The 20,563-nt window shown below is 44.7% G+C and overlaps 1 protein-coding gene across 5 annotated transcripts in view; it reads left to right on the forward strand.

Annotated features, from left to right (window-relative positions):
• Positions 1-20,563, forward strand: part of ADAMTS12 (ADAM metallopeptidase with thrombospondin type 1 motif 12) — a 1,111,988-nt gene that overhangs the window by 942,414 nt on the left and 149,011 nt on the right. For all 5 annotated transcript variants that reach the window (XM_029579144.1, XM_029579126.1, XM_029579135.1 and 2 more), the window contains exon 22: positions 14,145-14,318. In XM_029579144.1, the coding sequence (XP_029435004.1) occupies positions 14,145-14,318 (174 nt within the window). The remainder of the gene's footprint in view (positions 1-14,144; positions 14,319-20,563) is intronic.

The raw sequence follows: 20,563 nt of genomic DNA on the forward strand, positions 1-20,563 counted from the left end.
CTGGTGCATTGCAAAGCCCAAAGGACATAACCAGGTACTCGTAGAGTCTGTCGTGAGTGTTAAAAGCTGTTTTCCATTCATCGCTAGGCTTGATTTGGACAAGGTTAAATGCTCCCCTGAGGTTCATTTTGGTGAAGATCTTCACTCCTTGAAGGCGGTCAAAGAGCTTTGATATAATGGTAAGGGACAGTGGTCTTTTTTCGTATAGCATTCAAGCCCCGGTAATCAATGCATGGCCTGAGGGAGCCATCCTTTGCAGTGAAAAAAAACCTGGCTTTAGCCAGGGAGGAGGAAAGCTGGATGAAGCCATGCTCCAAGTTCTCCCAGATATAGTCAGACATGGCTTGAGTCTCGGAAAGTGACAAGGGGTAGACCCTTCCCCGTGGGGGTGTGGTGTCCAGGAGCTCAATCCCACAGTCATATGAATGGTGAAAGGGCAGAGTGTCAGCTTTTTGTTTTGAGACGACAACTTCGAAGTATGTGTACTGTGGAGAAGCCCCCGAAGGGCTGTACCCATGGTCAGGCAGTAAGGAGGTTCCACTTGGTCTAGGAAGGAATCTATGCACTCTTGACCCCATTGGATGAGTTGTAGGGTAGCCCAATCAAAATGAGAATGATGCTGTTGGAGCCAAGGTAATCCCGACAATGAGATGGATGGCCCTAGAGATTACATGGAAGCTAATTCTTTCCAGGTGGAGGAGACCTGTATGTAAGGGCACCAATGTTGTACTCAAGGTGATTTGCCCTGGGAGAGGATCTTTTAGATGGAATCAAAGGAGAATCCTTCAGACTGTGGGAATGAGGAGCTGATCCACAAGTTCCTTCATAATGAAGTTCCCACAGAAATTAGAGTCCACAAATGACTGTGTGGAGAAGCTTATAGAGTTCAACTCTAAAGTCATGGAAAGTAGTAATTGGGAGCTAGAATGGTAAGGGTTAGGGTCATCTCCACATTGGACCCTAGGCTCTGGAGTTTCCTGATTTCAGCAGGCACTGGGCCACAAGATGTCCCTGGCCAACATAATATAGACACAGGCCCTGCTGCTTAAGGTGAAGCCTCTCCTCGGGGGGCCAGACGGCTGCAACCCATTTGCATGAGATCTTCGGAAGAGGCAGAAGTTGGGGAAGCAGGAGCCGGAATTGAAAGTGGTCTTGGAACCAGGGTGCCAAGGTAATGTTCCTTCGCTGAAGACAAACATCCCATGCCCACTACTGGAGTCGGCGGTCATTCCTCTTGGTGAGCACAATTATTCTTCCTAAAGAGGCTGGGAAGTGCCGAGCAGCGAGCTCGTCCTTGATCTTATGGAGATACCCTCCAAAAAGATGGTGGTGAGACAGTCTTCCCGCCTGTTGAGCTCAGTTGCCAGGGTTCTAAACTCGAAAGCGTACTTGGCCAGGGTTCTGTCACCCTGGTAGAGGTGAATTGGAAACCATGCTGGCCATATGATCTGGCTCCTCAAAGACTGTCTTGAACTAGTCTGTGAATTGCTGCAAGTTATGCAGTAAAGGATCCATGTGTTCACAGAGAGGGCAGACCCAAAATAGAGCTGCTCCATCCAACAGAGAGAGAATATAAGTTGTCTTGGTCAAGTCGTCTGGAAATAATGGTGTTTGTAGGGTAATGTGCATGCAGCACTGATTCAGAAAGCCCCTGCATCACACAGGGTCTCCGGCATATTGGGTGGAGCCGGTATCTGAGGTATGGGATGGCTGGTAACTATGGATGGTAACGGCACTGGTACAGTTGATGGTGGGCCCGCCGTAATAGACAGTGCTTCCAATTGTGTGGACAGCTGGTCCATGGTAGTCACCAGGATCTCCAGTATTTTCTGTTGATCTTGCAGTTTATGGGCAAGACCCGGAATGACTTGCAGGGATATCAAGTCCACCGGATTCATGGCCTTGGCAGTCTGCAGGTTGTGTTTACTCCTCCCTGCAGGTAGAGGTGACGCAGCCTGCAGGGAGGAGCCCTGCAGGTCCTCACCATTGGCAGGTGGACCTGGAATGCGCAGAGGCCCAATAGGAGCTTTGCCTTTACTAGCCCATGTTCCCCTCGGGTTGAGCCTTTGATGGAGAGATCCATCAAGGTCGCTGGGTTGGAGTGGACATAAGTCAAGAGAGTCAGGTAGCAGGCAGTAATTGATGGCAGGTGGCAGTCAGAAGTATCCAGGAACAGCCAGTGGTCGGTGGCAGGCAGTGATCAAGAGAATCCAGAAGTCAGGCTAAGGTCAACCCCGGCTATCTGTCTGAAGGGATGGAGGGACGAATAGGCAGGGCAGGAGGACGAGGAGAAGAACAGGCAGCAAGGAGACAAAGGTAACTGAAGAAAGGAAGACAAGAATGCTGGAACTGAAGAACTAAAGTCAAGGAAGCTGGAACTGAAGAACTGAAGATATGGATAACAGGAGCTGAAGATAAAGAACACTGTAGCAACTCGCAACACTAAACAGTAAGGAGAACTGTTGCTGAGGCAAGGATGAGATGAACAGGAGGGCCTTATATAGGCCTACTGGTTTGAGGTCATCAAGAGGCACTGCAGGGCCTTTCCCACCATGAACCTTGTAAATGGCATGTTGTCGGGCATGCGCATGCCTAGCAGCGGTGGCATCCTGCTATGAGGAGCACTGAGGGCATCCTGCTGCGAGGAGCATCGGTGGTATCCGGACACGATGAGGCGTGACATTCCACCACGCAAGAAAGAAGGGGAGTCTGGCATTGTTGGGGAATGTCAAGCAGGGCGTGGTCTGAGGGGTAAGTGCAGCGGTTCACGGGGGAAGCCCGCAGACCACAAACACAACAGCGACTAGCTTAGTGGGGTTTGAAAGTGGTTTGGACAATTTCCTGGAGGACAGTCATTAACACATTATTAGCCAGGTACTTGCAACCTGGATTGGTCGCTGTTGGAGACAGGATGCTGAGCTTGATGGACCTTGGTCTGGCCCAGCATGGCAATTCTTATGTTCTTATGTCCTGCCAAACAATCAGTTTCTAATCTGTTGGCATATTTTCCCCCTATTCTCAGTTGTGAGATTTTCTGTTTCAACTTTATAAATTGTACTGTATCAAAGGCTTTTGTAAAGTCTAGGAAATGACACCTACACTATTGCTTTTGTCTGCCTTTTTGCTAATTGTCTTAATGAGATGAATTAGATTGACTTGATATGACACATCCGCAATAATTCTACTACTCTCTGAGAGCTTGATTCATCCAAATTCTATTTTGCTTTAAGGGGATGAATGATGAGAGAGTTTCAATTTTTTTTGTAAAATTTGATGTTCTGCTCAAAAAAAGAAAATCAGCAAGGAGCTGTAAAGTTATTTGGACTACATTAAAGAGTGGTGATTTTAGACATTCCATTAACCCATTATTTCTCAAATTTTTTAAGGAGCTTGCCTCAAAATAGGATACTGAGACATTATGTGTTAAGTCCCTCAACTCTGCCTGCAGATTTTGTATATATTTGCAGCATGGGACTGATTCGTCTAATATGGGATGCAACTTTTAAGAAAATATTCTGACTTCTTTAACATTCTTTTTTACACTATGCTTTTTTTTTAACTATAAGTTTTTAACAGTATGCAAACTATATATAATAAAACAACATAAAATCATAACTTTCAAAACCCCCAAAATAAAACAGCCTATATATTTGTTCGCCTTCTACATCCTCCACTCTCTTTCATTACTGTGCTTGTTTTGTTATTTTTGGACACGCTCTCCCTTTTTTGACATGCTTGCCTATCAAAAATTTCAGCTTCTAAAACTATAGTCATATTCTCACAGCTTTTAACTGACCATACTTGTATATATCATACACTTTCCTTAACAAAAAGTATCACCTTCTCTAAGTATAAATTTTCATCTGCTAACCTTGTGTAATTCCTTACATTCATCCTTATATGAAATAGCTGTATCTCTGCCTCTGGAATTATACATTATACTTTCACTTTTACATTTTTCAAACACATTCCCTACACAATTATCACCCCTCGAAAATCCATTCTTTTATCTTCCTTGCATTTCACCAGGCATCTTCTCTCTTTCATTAGACTCCTATTCTATATGCACAAAGCATTTTTAAGCAGTCTTTTCTTTTTGTAAAACTTTTTTTTTTAAATTATTATTCTAGTACAGTGATCAGAGGTCACTGGGAAATTATCATACTTACAAACTGTTTCTGAAATAAAGAAAAATGATTTATCTACATAGGAGTCCACTCACAGTTAATGGAGAGGGAGAACATTTACCCTTTTGTCCACTTCCAATTTATAAGATAGAATTTTACAATCAGCAATTAACCACAAAGATATAAGCCTTGGAAAATTAAAAGAATCATAAAATGTTATTAAGAGTAGAAATGCCTCAGTGATTATTGTTGAAGTAGCCATCATGCTATTGAAGAGAATATACTGCCAAACAGGTTATAACAATCTTCTCATTCAAAGATAATGATATATTAAGAAGGTCCAAGGTGTCTCCTAAGCAGCCTTTTAATTTGTGAGCTGCCTTCAGTTTGAGCAGATTTTTCAGTCTAAATCTAGTCGGCCTAAATCTGGCCAGCTAGATTTAGGGCTTTCATACTCCCAAAATCTAGCTGGTTAGCTACTAAGTACAGATAGTGAACTACATGCAACCAGTTAATTGAAGATATGCAGCTAAGTTACAGCTAGGGGGCTAAGGATAATCAGCTAAGTAAAATTGAACTTTCAGCTATATTTAAGACTGCTATTAGCACACTCATAGGCAGCCAGTAAACGCATCTAGGTAATGCTAAAAAGCAGCTCTGGCTAGCTTTGCCCTGTTCCAACCATGCCTCTGGGCCCACTGAATTTTTGGACAGATCTAGTGAAGAGTGAATACAAAGATTCAAATCTCCCACTATTATAGGCTGCTAACAAAAACTGTTAAAAGCAGTTTTAATTCCTGAACTAAAACAGAATGTTCAACATTAGTAGCCCAAATATTTTCATTTTGGTTCATTTTTTTATTTTTTTGGGGGGGAGGGGTTATGTTTTTGTTTTGTTTTAATGTTTATTTCAGTTTAGCTCATTTGCCGTACTGAAATACATATTAAAAAGAAAGATAACCAAAAACGAAATGGGTCTTCCTGAGCCCCACCTACACTTCCCGGGGCATTCCAAGGTGTTCCTGTGGCCTCGCTGACTAACCCCAGGCCAACATGCCAGGCTCTGGGCCTACCTTGCTGGGCTGAGCCAAGACCAACTGGGGCCTCCCCAAGCCCTTCTGATGCCCTCCCACCATTTAGAAATCAGCTTGGTCCAGGGATCTCCCTAGCTTCCACTTACCCCTTCCATGGAGGTCCTGGCAGGAGAAAGGCCAGGAGTGATTCCTACTGGCGCCTGCTCTACCTTGACTCTTTAAAAATGGCACTCGGCACTCATACCAGTCCAAAATGACACAAAAATGAACTGGTCTCAGGGCCAGCCAGAGGTTGTTTTTTTTAATGGCTGTACAAATAAAAAAGACAGTATAAGAAAATAGTGCCAGCCCGTCCTGAGACTGGTGCCATTTTCCTGTCACTTTGGCATCAGGACAGGGCACTATTTTTAAAGAGTTGCGGTGGACAGGAGCAAGTGAGGATTGCTCCCGTTCCTTTCTCCTGCCGAGGCCTCTATGGTAGGAATAAGGGCTGTTTGGAGAGGGCTCTGGCCCTGGCTGACTTCAGGTTTTTCATAGGGCTAGCGTTTTTGTTTCAGCCAAAAGAAACCAAAATTAAGATGGGCCGATTTTGGTTTGGATTACCCATTCATTTGAAATGAATGCATATCCCTCTTAGGGGCACAAAACGTAAGCCAGGGTGAGGAGGTTACTACTACTTACTATATTTAAGAACAGACTACACCTTCTATAATCATGCTTCATGTCTTGATTTTTCAACCCTAAGAATTTGATGAGAAAGGACTCCCATTCATCTTTTTTTTTTCTCCTAATTTGTCTGAGACCAATTTTATTGTTATGTTTTTTTCCCAAAGCAATTTTTCTCTTTTTTATTGCACACATTCCAGAAGCAATAATGATTTCTGCCTTTAAAATCACATCTTTATTAAATAGCTGACTTTTTCTGAAAGCGTTCAGACTCTTTAGTTTCTATTTTCAACATTTTGTATAATAAAACCAGTACATTGAATAATTTGACAAGTAATAACAATTCTAGTTTGATGAAAGTGGACAGTAAGGATTAAACTTGAAATAAATCAACAGTAAGACTAACTTAAGTATGTAAGTTTATAAGATTTGCCATAATGAATCATACCAAAGGTCATTCAGACCAAGGGTCCATCAAGCCCAGTATCCTGTTTCTAACAGTGGCCAATCCAGGCTACAAGTACCTGGCAGGGTTCCAAGGGACAGATAGATTTCAAGCTGCTTATCCCAAGAATAAGCAGTGGATTTCTGCAACTGTACCTTAATAATGGTTAATGGATTTTTCCTCCAGGAACTTGTCCAAACCTTTTTTAAAAAAGCAGCCTCACTAATTACAATCTCCACATCCTCTGGCAACAAATTCCAGAGCTTAATTATGTGTTGAGTAAGAAAATATTTTCTATTATTAGTTTTAAACGTATCACCTAATAATTTCATTGTGTGTCCCCTAGTCTTTGTACTCGTTAAAGGAGTAAACAACCCATTAACATTTACTCATTCCATTCCACTTATTATTTTATAGACTTCTATCAATCTCCCCTCAGCCATATCTTCTCCAAGCTGAAGAGACCTAATCTCTTTAGTCTTTCCTCATAGGGGAATCGTTCCATCCTCTTTATCATTTTGATTAATCTTTTCTGTACCTTTGTCTAATTCTGCTATATCTTTTTTGAGATGTGTGATCAGAACTGCACACAATACTCAAGATGAGGTTGCACCATGGAGCAATACAGAAGCATTGTCCCTAGCATTCTGTTTGCTTTCTTGACTGCTGCTGCTGCTGCTGCACACTGAGCAGAAGATTTCAACATATTATCAACAAGGATGCCTAGATCTTTTTTCCTGAATGGTGACTCCTAATGTGGAACCTTGCATTGCGTAGCCATAATTTGGGTTACTTTTCCCTAAATGCATTATTTTGCACTTGTCCACATTAATGTTACAACCGAGGGCTTGGCTAGGGCTGGTTAACCCCACAGGGGTAGTCCAGAACTTCAGCATAGATGCAGACAGAGCTGGAGGATCTTTGGCCTATACCAGCCATCTCCCCCACAGGTTGGGCCCTTGGATTCTGGTGGCCAGCAGGATTTAGGCTGTGGCTGGAGTTGAAGTGCAGGCTGGAACTTGGAGTCTGAGGGAAGGCAAGAAGAGGCTGGAATCTGAGGCAAGGCAGGACTGGAGGCGGTGCAGGACTGGAGTCTGGAACACGGTGCAAGTAGGCAGCGGCGGATAACCCAATGAAGACCGGCCTGGAGATTCGCTGCCTAGGCCTGCCCAGGAGATACCACGTGGTGGTATCTCCTGGGCACAAGGCAAGGCTAGAGCAGAAGGCCTGAAAGGCCACAGAGCAAGGCTAAGACAGAAGGCCTGAGAAAACCACAGGGCAAGGCAAGAGCAGATGGCTTGAGAAGGCCACAGGGCAAGGCACGAACAGAAGGCCAGAAAAGGCCACAAGGCCAGGCAAAGCAAAGCAAGGCTGGAATGCCCAGAGGCCAGAGAGCAATCCAAGGCAGGACTGGGCCAAGCAGAGAGCAGAGGAGGCTCAATGATAAGACACTGAGCTTCATCAGAGGCAATGTTAAATCGGTTGAGCCCTTATGAGTCTTGGAACTACAGAGGCCATGATTGGAGCGAGAGTAGGAGTAGCTCCTTGGGGATCTCTGGAGACTGCATAACAGGCAGGATCACAACAATTACATTTCATTTGCCATTTGCCTGCCCAATCACCTAGTTTTACAAGGTCTGCTTACAATTTCTCACAATCTTTTTGTGATTTAACAACTTTGAATATTCTTGTGTCATCTGGAGGTTTGATCACCTCACTTGTTTTTCCCATTTCCAGTCATTTATAAATATATTAAAAAGCAGAGGTTCCAGAACAGATCCCTGGGCACTCTACTATTCATCTTTCTCCACTGGGAAAATTTACCATTTAGCCCTACTCTCTGATTTCTATCTTTTAACCAGTTGGCAGTCCACAATAGGACACTGCCTCCTATCCCATGATATTTTAATTTCCTAAGAAGTCTCTCATGAGGGATTTTGTCAAAGGCTTTCTGAAAATCCAGATACAGTATATCAGCTTTCTCACTTTTATCCAGATGTTTATTTATATCCTCAAAAAATGTAGCAAATTGATGAGGCAAACTTCCCTTGACTAAATCCATGTTGGCTTTGTCCCATTAAACTATGCCTATCCTTATCTTTTAGTTAGCCTGGCATGGACCTCACACTTATTGGTCTGTAGTTTCCTGGCTCACCCCATGATCCCTAAAATTGGGCATAGATTTGTGCACGCCGGGTTGCGTGCAGAAATCTACGCCCGCACGTAACTGTTAATATCCGGCCCTAAGTTCTTATTAAGGACGTATAGGGAATTTTTTATTTTTTTGTTTAGTTCATTTTCAGATCATTTTATATTTGTTTGTTTTTTTCATTTTGTATACTTTTTTTAATTATTTGTTTTTTCATTCTTAATCATTTCAGAAAATAGCCTACACTATTTGTAAATGAAGTGCACTATTTGTAAATAGTGTGCACTATTTTCCAAAATGAATTCACCTAAAATGTTTTTCCCCACTGCCTTCAAAGCAGAGAGTGATTTGATCCAGTATTTCCAATTTACCAATTTGGATTCATCAAATGCTGATGTTAAATCAAGCAGTACAATGAGAACCTTATTATTAGAATCTAGGTCTAAGATATAGACTTAATTGGCATCTCAGAGGCATGGTAGAAGGAGGATAACCAATGAGACAGTGCTATAATGGGGTACAAACTATATTGCATTGACAGAGAGGAGCATCTGAGAGGCGGGGTGGCGCTTTATGACCGGCATGGCATAGAGTCCAACACGATAAAGATCCTGCATGAAACTAAATGCACAATCAAATCTTTATGGGTAGAAATCCCTTGTGTGTTGGGGAAAAGTATAGTGATAGGAGTATACTACCATCCACCTGGCCAAGATAGTGAGACGGAGAGTGAAATGCTAAGAGAAATTAGGGAAGCTAACCAAATTGGTAGTGCAGTAATAATGGGAGAGTTCAGTTATCAGGATAGACGTTGCTCTTTATCCACTGTACAACAAATCAGATAACTTCAGGAAAAACGTTGTATCACAATATTTATATTTAAATGTTGTCAATGTTTAAACTATAGTATTTGTGCATGTATTTCACATTTATAGATTAGGGACCTTATTAACATCCATGGTGCTGCAAGTCAATACTTGTGTTTTGCACCTGTGTGGATCATTTTTAATCATTGGTCCAATAGTCCACTGCTCATTCAAGTGTTTTTAAACTTTTTTTGACATTTTTATATTTTTTCTATTTTTTTAAAACATAGAGGATTACTTCCCTCTTTTTTGCTTGGCCGGAATCAGAGGTCCAACGCGTGCGTTTCGTGGTCCGCTGTTTCAGGGATATTTAAAGCTGACTCATATCGCCCGGCGCACTTCACCATAGTGCTGCTGCAGGTGAAATCTTCATTTATTACAAATTCACAGGGGTCCCATCAGTTATTTCTGAAAATGAAGCACTTTAAATTATATAGCCTTTGCAAATTCAATTGCAAAACATTCTACAATAAGCACATCTCACTCAGTGGGGAAAAAACGCCGGCGCTTACCGGACCTATCTCCATATTCAGTTTCGGCATGTCAGCAACTGAGTGACTGAGATCAAGTCTGATTTATAGGTAGATTTACTGATCTCACCTGATGTCAAGTATTGGCCATGATTTTACCGGGAAATCACACAAAATGGTGCCACTCAATTTCTTTATTGAGTCCACCCGGGGTAACTGATTTTAGAAGAAAAATCCACTTTTGTTCACATTGCCTGAGCTGCGTTATTCTATCTCCTCCTCTCCAATGTTGTTTAACTACCTCAAGGATTGTCCACTTGATGTCCTTGAATTCGTGATTGTATTCTTTGAAGTGGGCAACCAAAGGTTTCTCAAGCCTGCCTGTGTTAAGGCAGCACTTGTGCTCAGTAAAACAAATCCTGATTTGACATTTTGTCATGCCCACATATGTTAGGGGGCATGGGCAAAAGATGGCATACACCACAAAAGTAGAATGACAAGTAAACTTCGGCAAGGTCAGCACTCTGCCCGTGGCTGTAGTGATGGTATTCTGGGTAGCTTTGAGGGGGCAACAAATACACTTAAGGGTAGATTTTAAAAAATTGCGCGATTGCGTACTTTTGTTTGTGCACCAGGCGCAAACAAAAGTACGCTGGATTTTATAAGATACGCGCGTAGCCGCGCGTATCTTATAAAATCCGGGGTCGGCGCGCGCAAGGGGGTGCACATTTGTGCAACCTGCGCACGCCGAGCCCAGCGTGCGCTGCCTGTTCCCTCCGAGGCCGCTCCGATTTCGGAGCAGCCTCGGAGGAAACTTTCCTTCGCCCTCCCCCCACCTTCCCCTCCCTTCCCCTACCTAACCCACCCCCCCGGCCCTATCTAAACCCCCCCCCTTACCTTTATTCCATGATTTATGCCTGCGAAAAGCAGACGTAAATCTGCACGCGTCGGCCGGCTGCCCCGCTCCGTGTTCCGGTCCCGGGGGCTGGTCCGAAGGCCGCGGCCACGCCCCCGGAACGGCCCCGGGCCGAAACCACGCCTGCGTCGCTGCCCCCAAAACACAGCATCACGCCCCCGAAACGCCGTATCATTCGGCCACGCCCCCTCCCGCCCCTTTTAAAAAACCCCGGGACTTACGTGCGTCCTGGGGCTCTGCGCGCACCGGCGGCCTATGCAAAATAGGCGCGCCGGCGCACGAGGACCCTGCGCGCGTAAATCCGCCCGGATTTACGCGCGCAGGGCATTTAAAATCCGCCCCTTAGTGCATGATTTCACTGGCTCAGGCTTGTCACTGGGATTGTAGCAACTGGTGTGAACTACATAGTCCCTTAAGTTCCTGCCTCTTGAGTATGCAATCCTTAATGGTTGGTTGAATAAAGGGTGAATTCGTTGAAGGATTTCCCAATGTTTCCTGATGGCTCTACTGATTGGGGCTGACATCAGTGTATGTCTCACCACCACAGTCTGTGGGTTCAAGTCCTGTCCCAGTGGTGTTTTTGGTAAAAATAAATAGTCTCTGTTAGAGTACAAGGCTCTTCGATATGCTGTTTTTACACAGTGTATCGGGTACCCTCATTGTAAAAAACGATTAGCCATGTACTTGGCTTGATTTTTAAATTCATTGCGATTGGTACAGGGCCTCCTTAGGCGAAGAAATTGGCCAACGGGTAAGTTGGTTTTGAAATTAACGGGATGAAAGCTATCAAAGTGTAATAAGTTGTTACGGTCATTTGGTTTCCGAAAAAATGCTTGTATTGATGCCCTGGCCATTCCTGGAGATCAGTATGTCCAAATATGAGATTTGATGATGGTGAAAATTCATGGTGAATTTTAAACAAGAATCTAAATTATTTAACCAGGCATGAAATTCTTGTAGACTTGATGTGGAACCTGTCCAGATAACAAAGATATCATCAATATATCTTTTCCAGCATTTTAAATGTGCCGTCCACTTACAACCATGGATATATTGTGCTTCGAACATGCCACAAAAATGTTAGCCACATCTGGGGCCATTGCTGCGCCCATCGCTGTGCCCCAGATTTGAAGATAAACTTTGTCTTCAAACATGAAGTAGATTCTGCTCAATGCAAGTTCGAGCAATTCAATTATGTAACTGGTCGGGATCCTTTTTGGGTGCAAGCGGGTTTCCAGTATTTTAGTGACTGCCAATAATGCCTGATCCTGTGGCATAGGTGAGATCAGTAAATCTACCTATAAATCAGACTCGATCTCAGTCACTCAGTTCGGTAAGCGCCAGCGTTTTTCCCCACTCAGTGAGATGTGCTTATTGTAGAATGTTTTGCGATTGAATTTGCAAAAGCTATATAATTTAAAGTGCTTCATTTTCAGAAATAACCGATGGGACCCCTGTGAATTTGTAATAAATGAAGATTTCACCCACAGCAGCACCTTGGTGAAGTGCGCCGGGCGATATGAGTCAGCTTTAAATATCCATGAAGCAGCGGACCGAAAAACGCGCGGGTCGGATCTCTGACTCCGGCCAAGAAAAAAAGAGGGAAGTAATCCTCTGTGTTTTAAAAAAAATAGAAAAAATATCAAAATATCAAAAAATGTTTAAAAACACTTTTGAATGAGCAGTGGACTACTGGACCAATGATTAAAAATGATTGCAGCACCGTGGATGTTATGAAGGTCCCTAATCTATAAATGTGATATACATGCACGTATACTATAGTTTAAACATTGACAACATTTAAATATAAATACCGAGAGCTCAATTATCCCAATATTGACTGGGTAAATGTAACAACAGGACATGCTAGAGAGATAAAGTTCCTGGATGGAATAAATGACAGTTTTATGGAGCAATTGGTTCTGGAACTGACGAGAGAGGGAGCAATTTTAGATCTAATTCTTAGTGGAGCACAGGATTTGGTGAGAGAGGTAACGGTGGTGGGGGCCACTTGGCAATTGTGATCATAACATGATCAAATTTGAATTAATGACGAGAAGGGGGACAGTAAGTAAATCCATGGCTATAGTGCTAAACTTTCAAAAGGGAAGCTTTGATAAAATGAGAAAAATAATTAGAAAGGAGCAGCTACAAAGGTAAAAAGTGTGCAAGAGGTGTGGACATCGTTCTGCGACTGTGGACCCCTGAGCCGAGACGAGTGTAGTCCTACCTGAGAGAAAATTCCCCAGGCTCTTGTCATTGGGGAGCGGATCTCAATATTAGTCCGGGGCCGGGGCCAGCAGTAGACAGCAGGATCCAGATATCAGTCCAAACCCGAGGCAGGTGGCTAGCAGCAGAATCCAGCAAACAGTCCAAGAGTCGAGACAGGCAGCAGAATCCAAATACCGGTCCAAGGTCGAGGCAAAGGAGCAGGACAGGTACAGAGAGAGGCAGGAACCAGGAGGCTAGGAACAAGGGCAGGAAGGCACCAAGGGAGCAGGAACCAGACATGAGGAGCAGAACCAACACAGCCAGCAGCTTCCATGAGAACCTGTTGCACAGGCAAGGCTGGAGAGCAGGGACCAGGCTGAAATAGTCCCTGCTTGATGACATCAGCAGGGAACCGCAGGAACTTTCCTGCTGCAGTCCCTTTAAGACCCGACATGAGACGTGTGCGTGCGTGCGCCTATACTGCAGTTGGGTTCGGGGTGCTGGCATTATTCCCTGTTGTCGTTAGGAATTTTTTTTTCATTATTTCTTATCTTATGTTCTGCCTTTGCAGTATATGTGAAAATATGCATTCATGTTTCCTTGATATGCTGTCTCTCTGTGTCAAATTATTGATATTGCACAGCTTGGGTTCTCTACTTGTTGCAGAGCTCTCTCTCCTGATTGGTTGCCTTTTGAATTATTCTGAGCTTCATATTGGATCTTTCTTGTTTTGCTATGTTTCTCTGCTTTCTCTTGCCTGCTCTCATTGGTCCCTTGTCACTAGGAATACCTGGGTCAGTTTGCTTCTTGTGATTTCCTTCAATTGGAACTGGGTGCTCTGCAGGCTAGCAGCTCCTCCTTAATCCTGTTTCAAGCTATGCAGAAGCATTGCTTTTCATCATTCAAATTCTAGAGCTTCTATCTCAGCTCCAGTTGCCTTCTTTGGACTACTGAGCTTCCAGACAGAACCTATCACAGCTGTGACAGTCTCTCTGTGTAGCTTCACTCATTCTGTGAGTGTTTGAACTGTTCATCATTCAAATAAATGTTGGTTAATATTCAAGAACTGAGTTTTCTCTGGTGTTTGAAGCTGGGTGTAAGGTTTACCTGACTGCATAGGCACTCAAGCTTAGGATCAAGAGTTGAGGGCACTACACCTTATATTTATTGCTCATAGCTGTTTTTCAATAATATATATCTTTGAATAGTTAATATGTAAGGATTTGTGGCTTATGAAACATCCTTGTTTTTCTTATACAGTGCTCTAAAAACTGTGGAGAGGGATTTAAGACCCGTGAAGTCTACTGTATAAATGCCCATGAGAAACGTTCTCTAAGGCCTTTTCACTGCCAGTTATCAGGACATCAACCACGGCACAATATAAGTTGCAACGTGAAACCTTGCTCAGAATGGCTTGTGGAACCTTGGAGAGAGGTACCATATGACTCTATATATATATATATTATATACTCTATGAAACTGTAACTGAATCATTGTCTACATAATTAATTATCTATAGTATAATAACAGATTCTTATCAAGACCACAACTAATATGCTGCCATACAATAATATAAATGGTACTCAGAGATTAATTAAATTGGTAAACAGGCTACCAACAATGTAAATTAAGAACATAAGAACATGCCATACTGGGTCAGACCAAGGGTCCATCAAGCCCAGCATCCTGTTTCCAACAGTGGCCAATCCAGGACATAAGAACCTGGCAAATACCCAAAAACTAAGTCTATTCCATGTTACCGTTGCTAGTAATAGCAGTGGCTATTTTCTAAGTCAACTTAATTAATAGCAGGTAATGGACTTCTCCTCCAACAGAAGTATAAAAGCATATCAGATGTGAAACTGTCAATGATATAATTAAAGGTGTTGCTTTTAAATTTAGTTGAATAGTATTTCTAAACATAAGTTAGCATCAATAAAGAACAGGCAAGCTAGTCATAGTTGCATGGTAGATATCAGCAGATAAGGACCAATGGGCCCATCCACTCTGCCCAATTATCTTCTTTCTGATTCTATTCCACTTTGTGAAGATAAACATATAAATTCCCACAGGTAAATCAATACCAGTTCCCCCCACTGATGTATTTTACCCAATATCTCAACCTGTTCCAACCACTGTTCTGTATATTTGTCCCAAGCATTTTTTAATTCTCTTACAGCATTAGCCTTGACCACATCTGCTGATAGACTACTCCAGACTTTGTCGTCTTCCTCTTTGCCTCTTATAAGTATCATACTTAATCCAACACCGAGGCCTCCTCCCATTTCTTACACGAGCTTTATAATAATGTAAACAGCCACCTAAACCAGTGTAGTCTTAACATCTCATAAACAACATGTTTGGATAATTCCAATAAGACGTATCCCAATTTGCAAAGAATCCAGTTTTGTCCAGTGCTTATATAGCTACCAGAACTCTCCACTATATACAAAACTTGCCAGAATTGTGTAACTAGTACAGTATTGTAACTGCTGTGCCTGCACAGCTCCTGTATACTTTTGCAAGGTTAAACAGCAGTTAAAGGGTACAGTTACTGCTCATTGATGAAGGACTACTATATTGAACAATTCAAGTATTAAACAAAATTATTTTAACTGAAGACTGCAAAGCCTACCCAGAATAGACTGTGCTTGTAGCCCCTTTCTCCGCCTTTAATACACGCCAGCACACACCCCGGACACAAGCCAAAACAACCTTGCAATGCACCTCCCATATACTCCGTTAAGCTCTTTGTATATAGTTACTCTCCTGTATAAAGTTACCACCGTTGCTACTTTGCTTTCCTCTGCAACCTCCTCCTGCATCCTCTTGTTCTCCCTCTTCCCCCTTCCCCTGTTCTTTGTACTTTCCAGCTTTTAGTTACAATGTAAACCGGTATGATGTGTGTACACTAATGTCGGTATGTAAAAATTCCAAATAAATAAATAAATAAACTTTCAAACAATTGCACATGGCAGCATATACATTCACATATGGCTGTGTGTCGTTTTAACATAGTATTTTATAACCTGCACGTATCACATACATGCACATTATAAAATACACATATCTTTACTCCACAACATATGCACACATGTATGCTTACAGGCAAATACACTCAATGTATAGAAAGCAAGTATTTCAATGCATTGAACACACTTACTTTTCCTACCTATTGTAATAATATATGCCGCATATTTTACGCATAAAAATAAAGTAGGACTTACGTAAAGCAGTATTTTTTAAAATATGCACGTGTAAATAAAATGACCATTTTTACCAGTTACTTCACCAATTCATCCAGTCCTTATCCAGGTCATCCTCCTGGTTCTTCAGCCTCAAATCCACCCAATTCATCCAGACCTCCCACTCAGCCAAAAGTACACAATAAACACGTTTAATATCACTTATGCAAGATAATTAGCAGGGGTAAAATTGCAAAAGTAAGTTGGCAAGATTACATGTGTATCTTTTAAAAAAGCAACTTATGCACATAAATGATGGCTCCACCCCAGAATACTCCTAGGCCATCCCCTTTTTACATGTGAATATGTGTGCATGAAAGCAAAAATGCATGCATATGTTTGTGGTTTATAAAATGGCATGTAAGTGAGTAGAAGCTACATACACCTATTGTTGCGGTTCTGGCCGCAAGCACCGCGGCCAGGCCCTTACTTCTGGGCTCCCGGACCTGCTCCCGCTTTCAGAGGCCACGTTTGCGGCCTGTTTGGCGGCGTCCCTGCTGTGGCTGTGCCACTGCGAGGTTTCCCATGGATGCCCAGCGCCTAGGCACGCGCGCGCGCCACTTGGGCACTTTTCTAGGCCGTTTCCCGCCAGTGGTGACTCCGCCCAACTCCTGACATCAGACACTGCGGCCTTGATAAGCCGGCCGTGGCCATCCAGTCTTTGCCTTGCAATGGGTTAGCCTCCCGGTTTCCTGTTGCGCTGTGCCCCGGAGTGACTCACTTTGCTTTGTCGCTCCGTTCCTGCTACAGTACCTGCCTTGTTCTTGCCTGCTTGCTACAGTACCTGCTTGGTTCCTGCCTGCCTGCTACAGTACCTGCTTGGTTCCCACCTGCCTGCTACAGTACCTGCTTGATTCCTGATTGCTTGCCACAGTACCTGCTTGGTTCCAGTACCTGATTCTTGCTACAGTTCCTGCCTGGTTCCAGAACCCGAGCCCAGTTACAGTATTGCTACTGTCCTAGTCTGGTTCCAGTTATCTGTCCTGACCCACAACCCGCCTAAGTCCCAGCGGCCGGGCCCCTATGGGCTCCTCCCGGGGGGGCTTCGGCTTCCAAGGGTGAAGCCACTTAAGTCCCAGCGGTTGGGCTTCTACGGGCTCCTCCCGGGGGAGTACCAGCTTCCAGGGTGAAGAGCATCTACGTCCTGCCTGAACATCTGCCTCCCGGCCTGCTATTCATTAGAGACATTGACCACTTTTCCCAGTCTCCAGCAGTCGGCCCAAGGGTCCACTAAACAGAGACTCCCATAACAGATTGCAAGGCCATGGACTCGGCAGATGCACTCGCTCCCTCGGATCTGCCTGGAATGGCCCGGCAGATGCTACAGCACCAGAGCTGCATAGATACCTTGGCAGCCACGGTGGAACAGCTATCCTCGCGCCTGGAGTCTTTGCCTTCCGCTGGCAGGGCCCCCGAGGGTCACAGCTCCTTTGTGACTCAGTTACCTGCACCCTCTCATTACACTGGTGATTTAAGGACTTGCGGCGGCTTCTTGAACCAATGTTTTGTATGTTTCTCCTTGTTGCCTCGGCAGTTTCCCTCAGATGCAGTGAAAGTGGCATATATCCTGTCCCTGCTTGATGGGAAAGCCTTAATCTGGGCTACTCCCCTCTGGGAAAACAATGATTCTTCACTAATGGACTTACAGCAGTTCATCACAAACTTTTGCCAGGCCAAGTAGCCACAGATACGTCTGCCCTGTTGCAACTTCGTCAAGGGGCTCGCTCCTTGGCAGATTATGCAATGGAGTTTCGGACTTTAGCCCAAGAAGTAGGTTGGCAAGATGGTAGTCTTAAGGCCATCTTCCTGGAAGGCCTCTCCGGATGCATAAAGGATGAAATTGCTGCTCGAGATCTGCCGGAGGATCTCAACGCCTTGATTGAGATGGCTGCCTGCATTGACCGCCACCTACAACAACGGGCCAAGGAGCAACGCTCCTCTCGCCATAGTCTGGCTCGTGGGCCAAGACCTGTGCCCTCGCCCAAGATTTCTTGTCCAGACACTCCCACCTGCGAACCTATGCAGCTGGGACGGGCCCCGCTTTCTGCTGAAGAAAGGCAACGTTGCCGTTCGTTGAAGTTGTGCTTGTATTGTGGCCAGAAGGGCCACTTCTTGGCACGCTGCCAGGAGCATGCGGAAAACGCCAAAGCCTAGGAGGTCAGGAGGAGCTCCTCCTAGGCTGTGCTATAGCTCCTCAATGTACTGTCTCCGTTACCTTGGAATATCCCGGAAGCTCCTTTGAAACGATGACGTTCCTGGATTCCGGAGCTGGAGGTAATTTCATCCTGCAGGACTTAGTCTCCCAGTTGCAAATCCCTACCTCATAGACGGGAGGTCCCGTTATGAATTACCTCTATCCAGGGGACGCTTCTTCCAGGACCTGTCCAGATGTCCACAGCACCCATTACGGGCCGCACCGGGGCAATCCATTCGGAGGAGATAGCCGTCCTAGTGTTGGAGAAGGCTGTCCACCCTGTGGTGCTAGGGTTGCTGTGGTTACAGAAACACTCGCCCACGATTCAGTGGGATACGCTACAGATTGTCAAATGGAGTCCTTTTTGTCTAGCTAATTGTATGAAAGTGCCTAAGACTCCCGCACTTCCCTTGATGCACTCTGCCGTGGGTCCTTCTGCGCCTTATGAGGACTTTACGGATGTATTCTCCAAGACCAAGGCGGAGATCCTTCCGCAGCATTGTCTGTATGACTGTGCTATAGACTTGCTACCTGGTACTATGCCCACCCAAGGAAGGGTTTATCCCTTATCCATACCTGAGACCCAGGCCATGTCCGAGTATATTGCGGAGAATCTGGCCAAGGGCTTTATCCGCCCGTCCAAGTCGCCTGCAGGGGCAGGTTTCTTTTTTGTCAGCAAGAAAGATGGCTCACTGAGGCCGTGCATAGACTATCGAGGCCTAAATTCTATTTCCAAGCGAGACCGCTACCCGCTACCCGCTCCCGTTAATCCCGGAGCTCCTTGATCGGCTTCAAGGAGTGAAGATTTTCACAAAGTTGGACTTGTGAGGAGCGTACAATTTAGTCAGAATCCGTCCCGGAGATGAGTGGAAAACCGCGTTTAATACCCGAGACGGGCATTACGAGTACCTCGTGATGCCTTTCGGCTTATGTAATGCCCCGGCAGTGTTCCAGCACCTCATGAATGAGGTGTTGCAGGACCTTCTGAACACCTGCGTAATTGTTTACCTCGACGATGTGTTAATCTACTCCCAGGATCTGTCGTCACACCGTCAGCATGTCCGTCAAGTGCTCCAGATACTTAGGGAGCATGGTATGTACGTAAAACTGGAAAAATGTAGCTTTGAGAAGACGTCCCTGCCGTTCCTAGGCTACATAGTCTCTGCAGCTGGCTTTTGAATGGATCCTGAGAAAGTGGCAGCTATTAAGAATTGGCCCCGGCCAAGGGGTCTTAAAGCGTTGCAACGCTTCCTCGGCTTTTCCAATTTCTACTGTCACTTTATTCCCAATTACTCTCGTATTGTGGCACCGTTAACTGCCCTCACCCAAAAGGGGGCTAATGCGGTGGATTGGCCTGCTTCTGCCTGTCAAGCTTTTGCGGCCCTTAAAGAAGCCTTCCTGTTAGACCCCTGCCTTCGCCATCCAGATCCCAGCCTGCCCTTCGTGGTGGAAGTTGATGCCTCCAATGTGGCCGTGGGGGCTGTACTGAGTCAGTAATCTGATTCTGGACAGCTGTTGCCCTGTTCATACTTCTCAAGGAAATTCTCCCCAGCAGAGAGCAACTCTTTGTTGGTGACAAAGAGTTGCTAGCTGTGAAACTTGCCCTGGAGGAATGGAGACAGTGGTTGGAAGGAGCCAACCATCCGGTTACGATTTACACCGATCACAAAAACCTAGCATTCTTGAAGCAAGCCCAACGCCTGAATCCAAGACAAGCCCGGTGGTCGCTGTTTTTTGACCGGTTTGACTTTACGTTACGCTACCGACCTGGCTCAAAGAACGATCAAGCTGATGCACTCTCGTGCTCCTCTGAGGTCGAAGAGACTCCTGATATACCCCAATATATCTTGGACCCTGAGACAGTAAGTCTTGCTGCAACCTCAGTGGCCTCCCAAGAGAAGACCGTCGTTCCACGTCGCTCCCAGAGAGCAGTTCTCGCTTGGGACCATGACTCCCTCACTGGGGGCCATGCTGGTTGGAAAGGGACTTGAGACTTGTTAAACCGTTTCTACTGGTGGCCAATGGTGAGACAGGATGTCCAAGCTTTTGTGGGCTCATGCCCTACCTTTGCTGTTCAAAAGCTGCTCATCGGGAAGCCCAGGGGCCTGTTGCAGCCATTGCCCATCCCGGTGGAGCCTTGGACACACATCTCCACCGATTTCGTCGTGGACCTTCCTGCCTCAGGAGGTAATTCGGTCATTTGGGTAACCGTGGACCGATTTTGCAAGATGGCGCACTTT

The sequence above is a fragment of the Rhinatrema bivittatum genome, chromosome 1 (assembly GCF_901001135.1).
Source record: "Rhinatrema bivittatum chromosome 1, aRhiBiv1.1, whole genome shotgun sequence".
Classification (NCBI taxonomy): Eukaryota; Metazoa; Chordata; class Amphibia; order Gymnophiona; family Rhinatrematidae; genus Rhinatrema; species Rhinatrema bivittatum.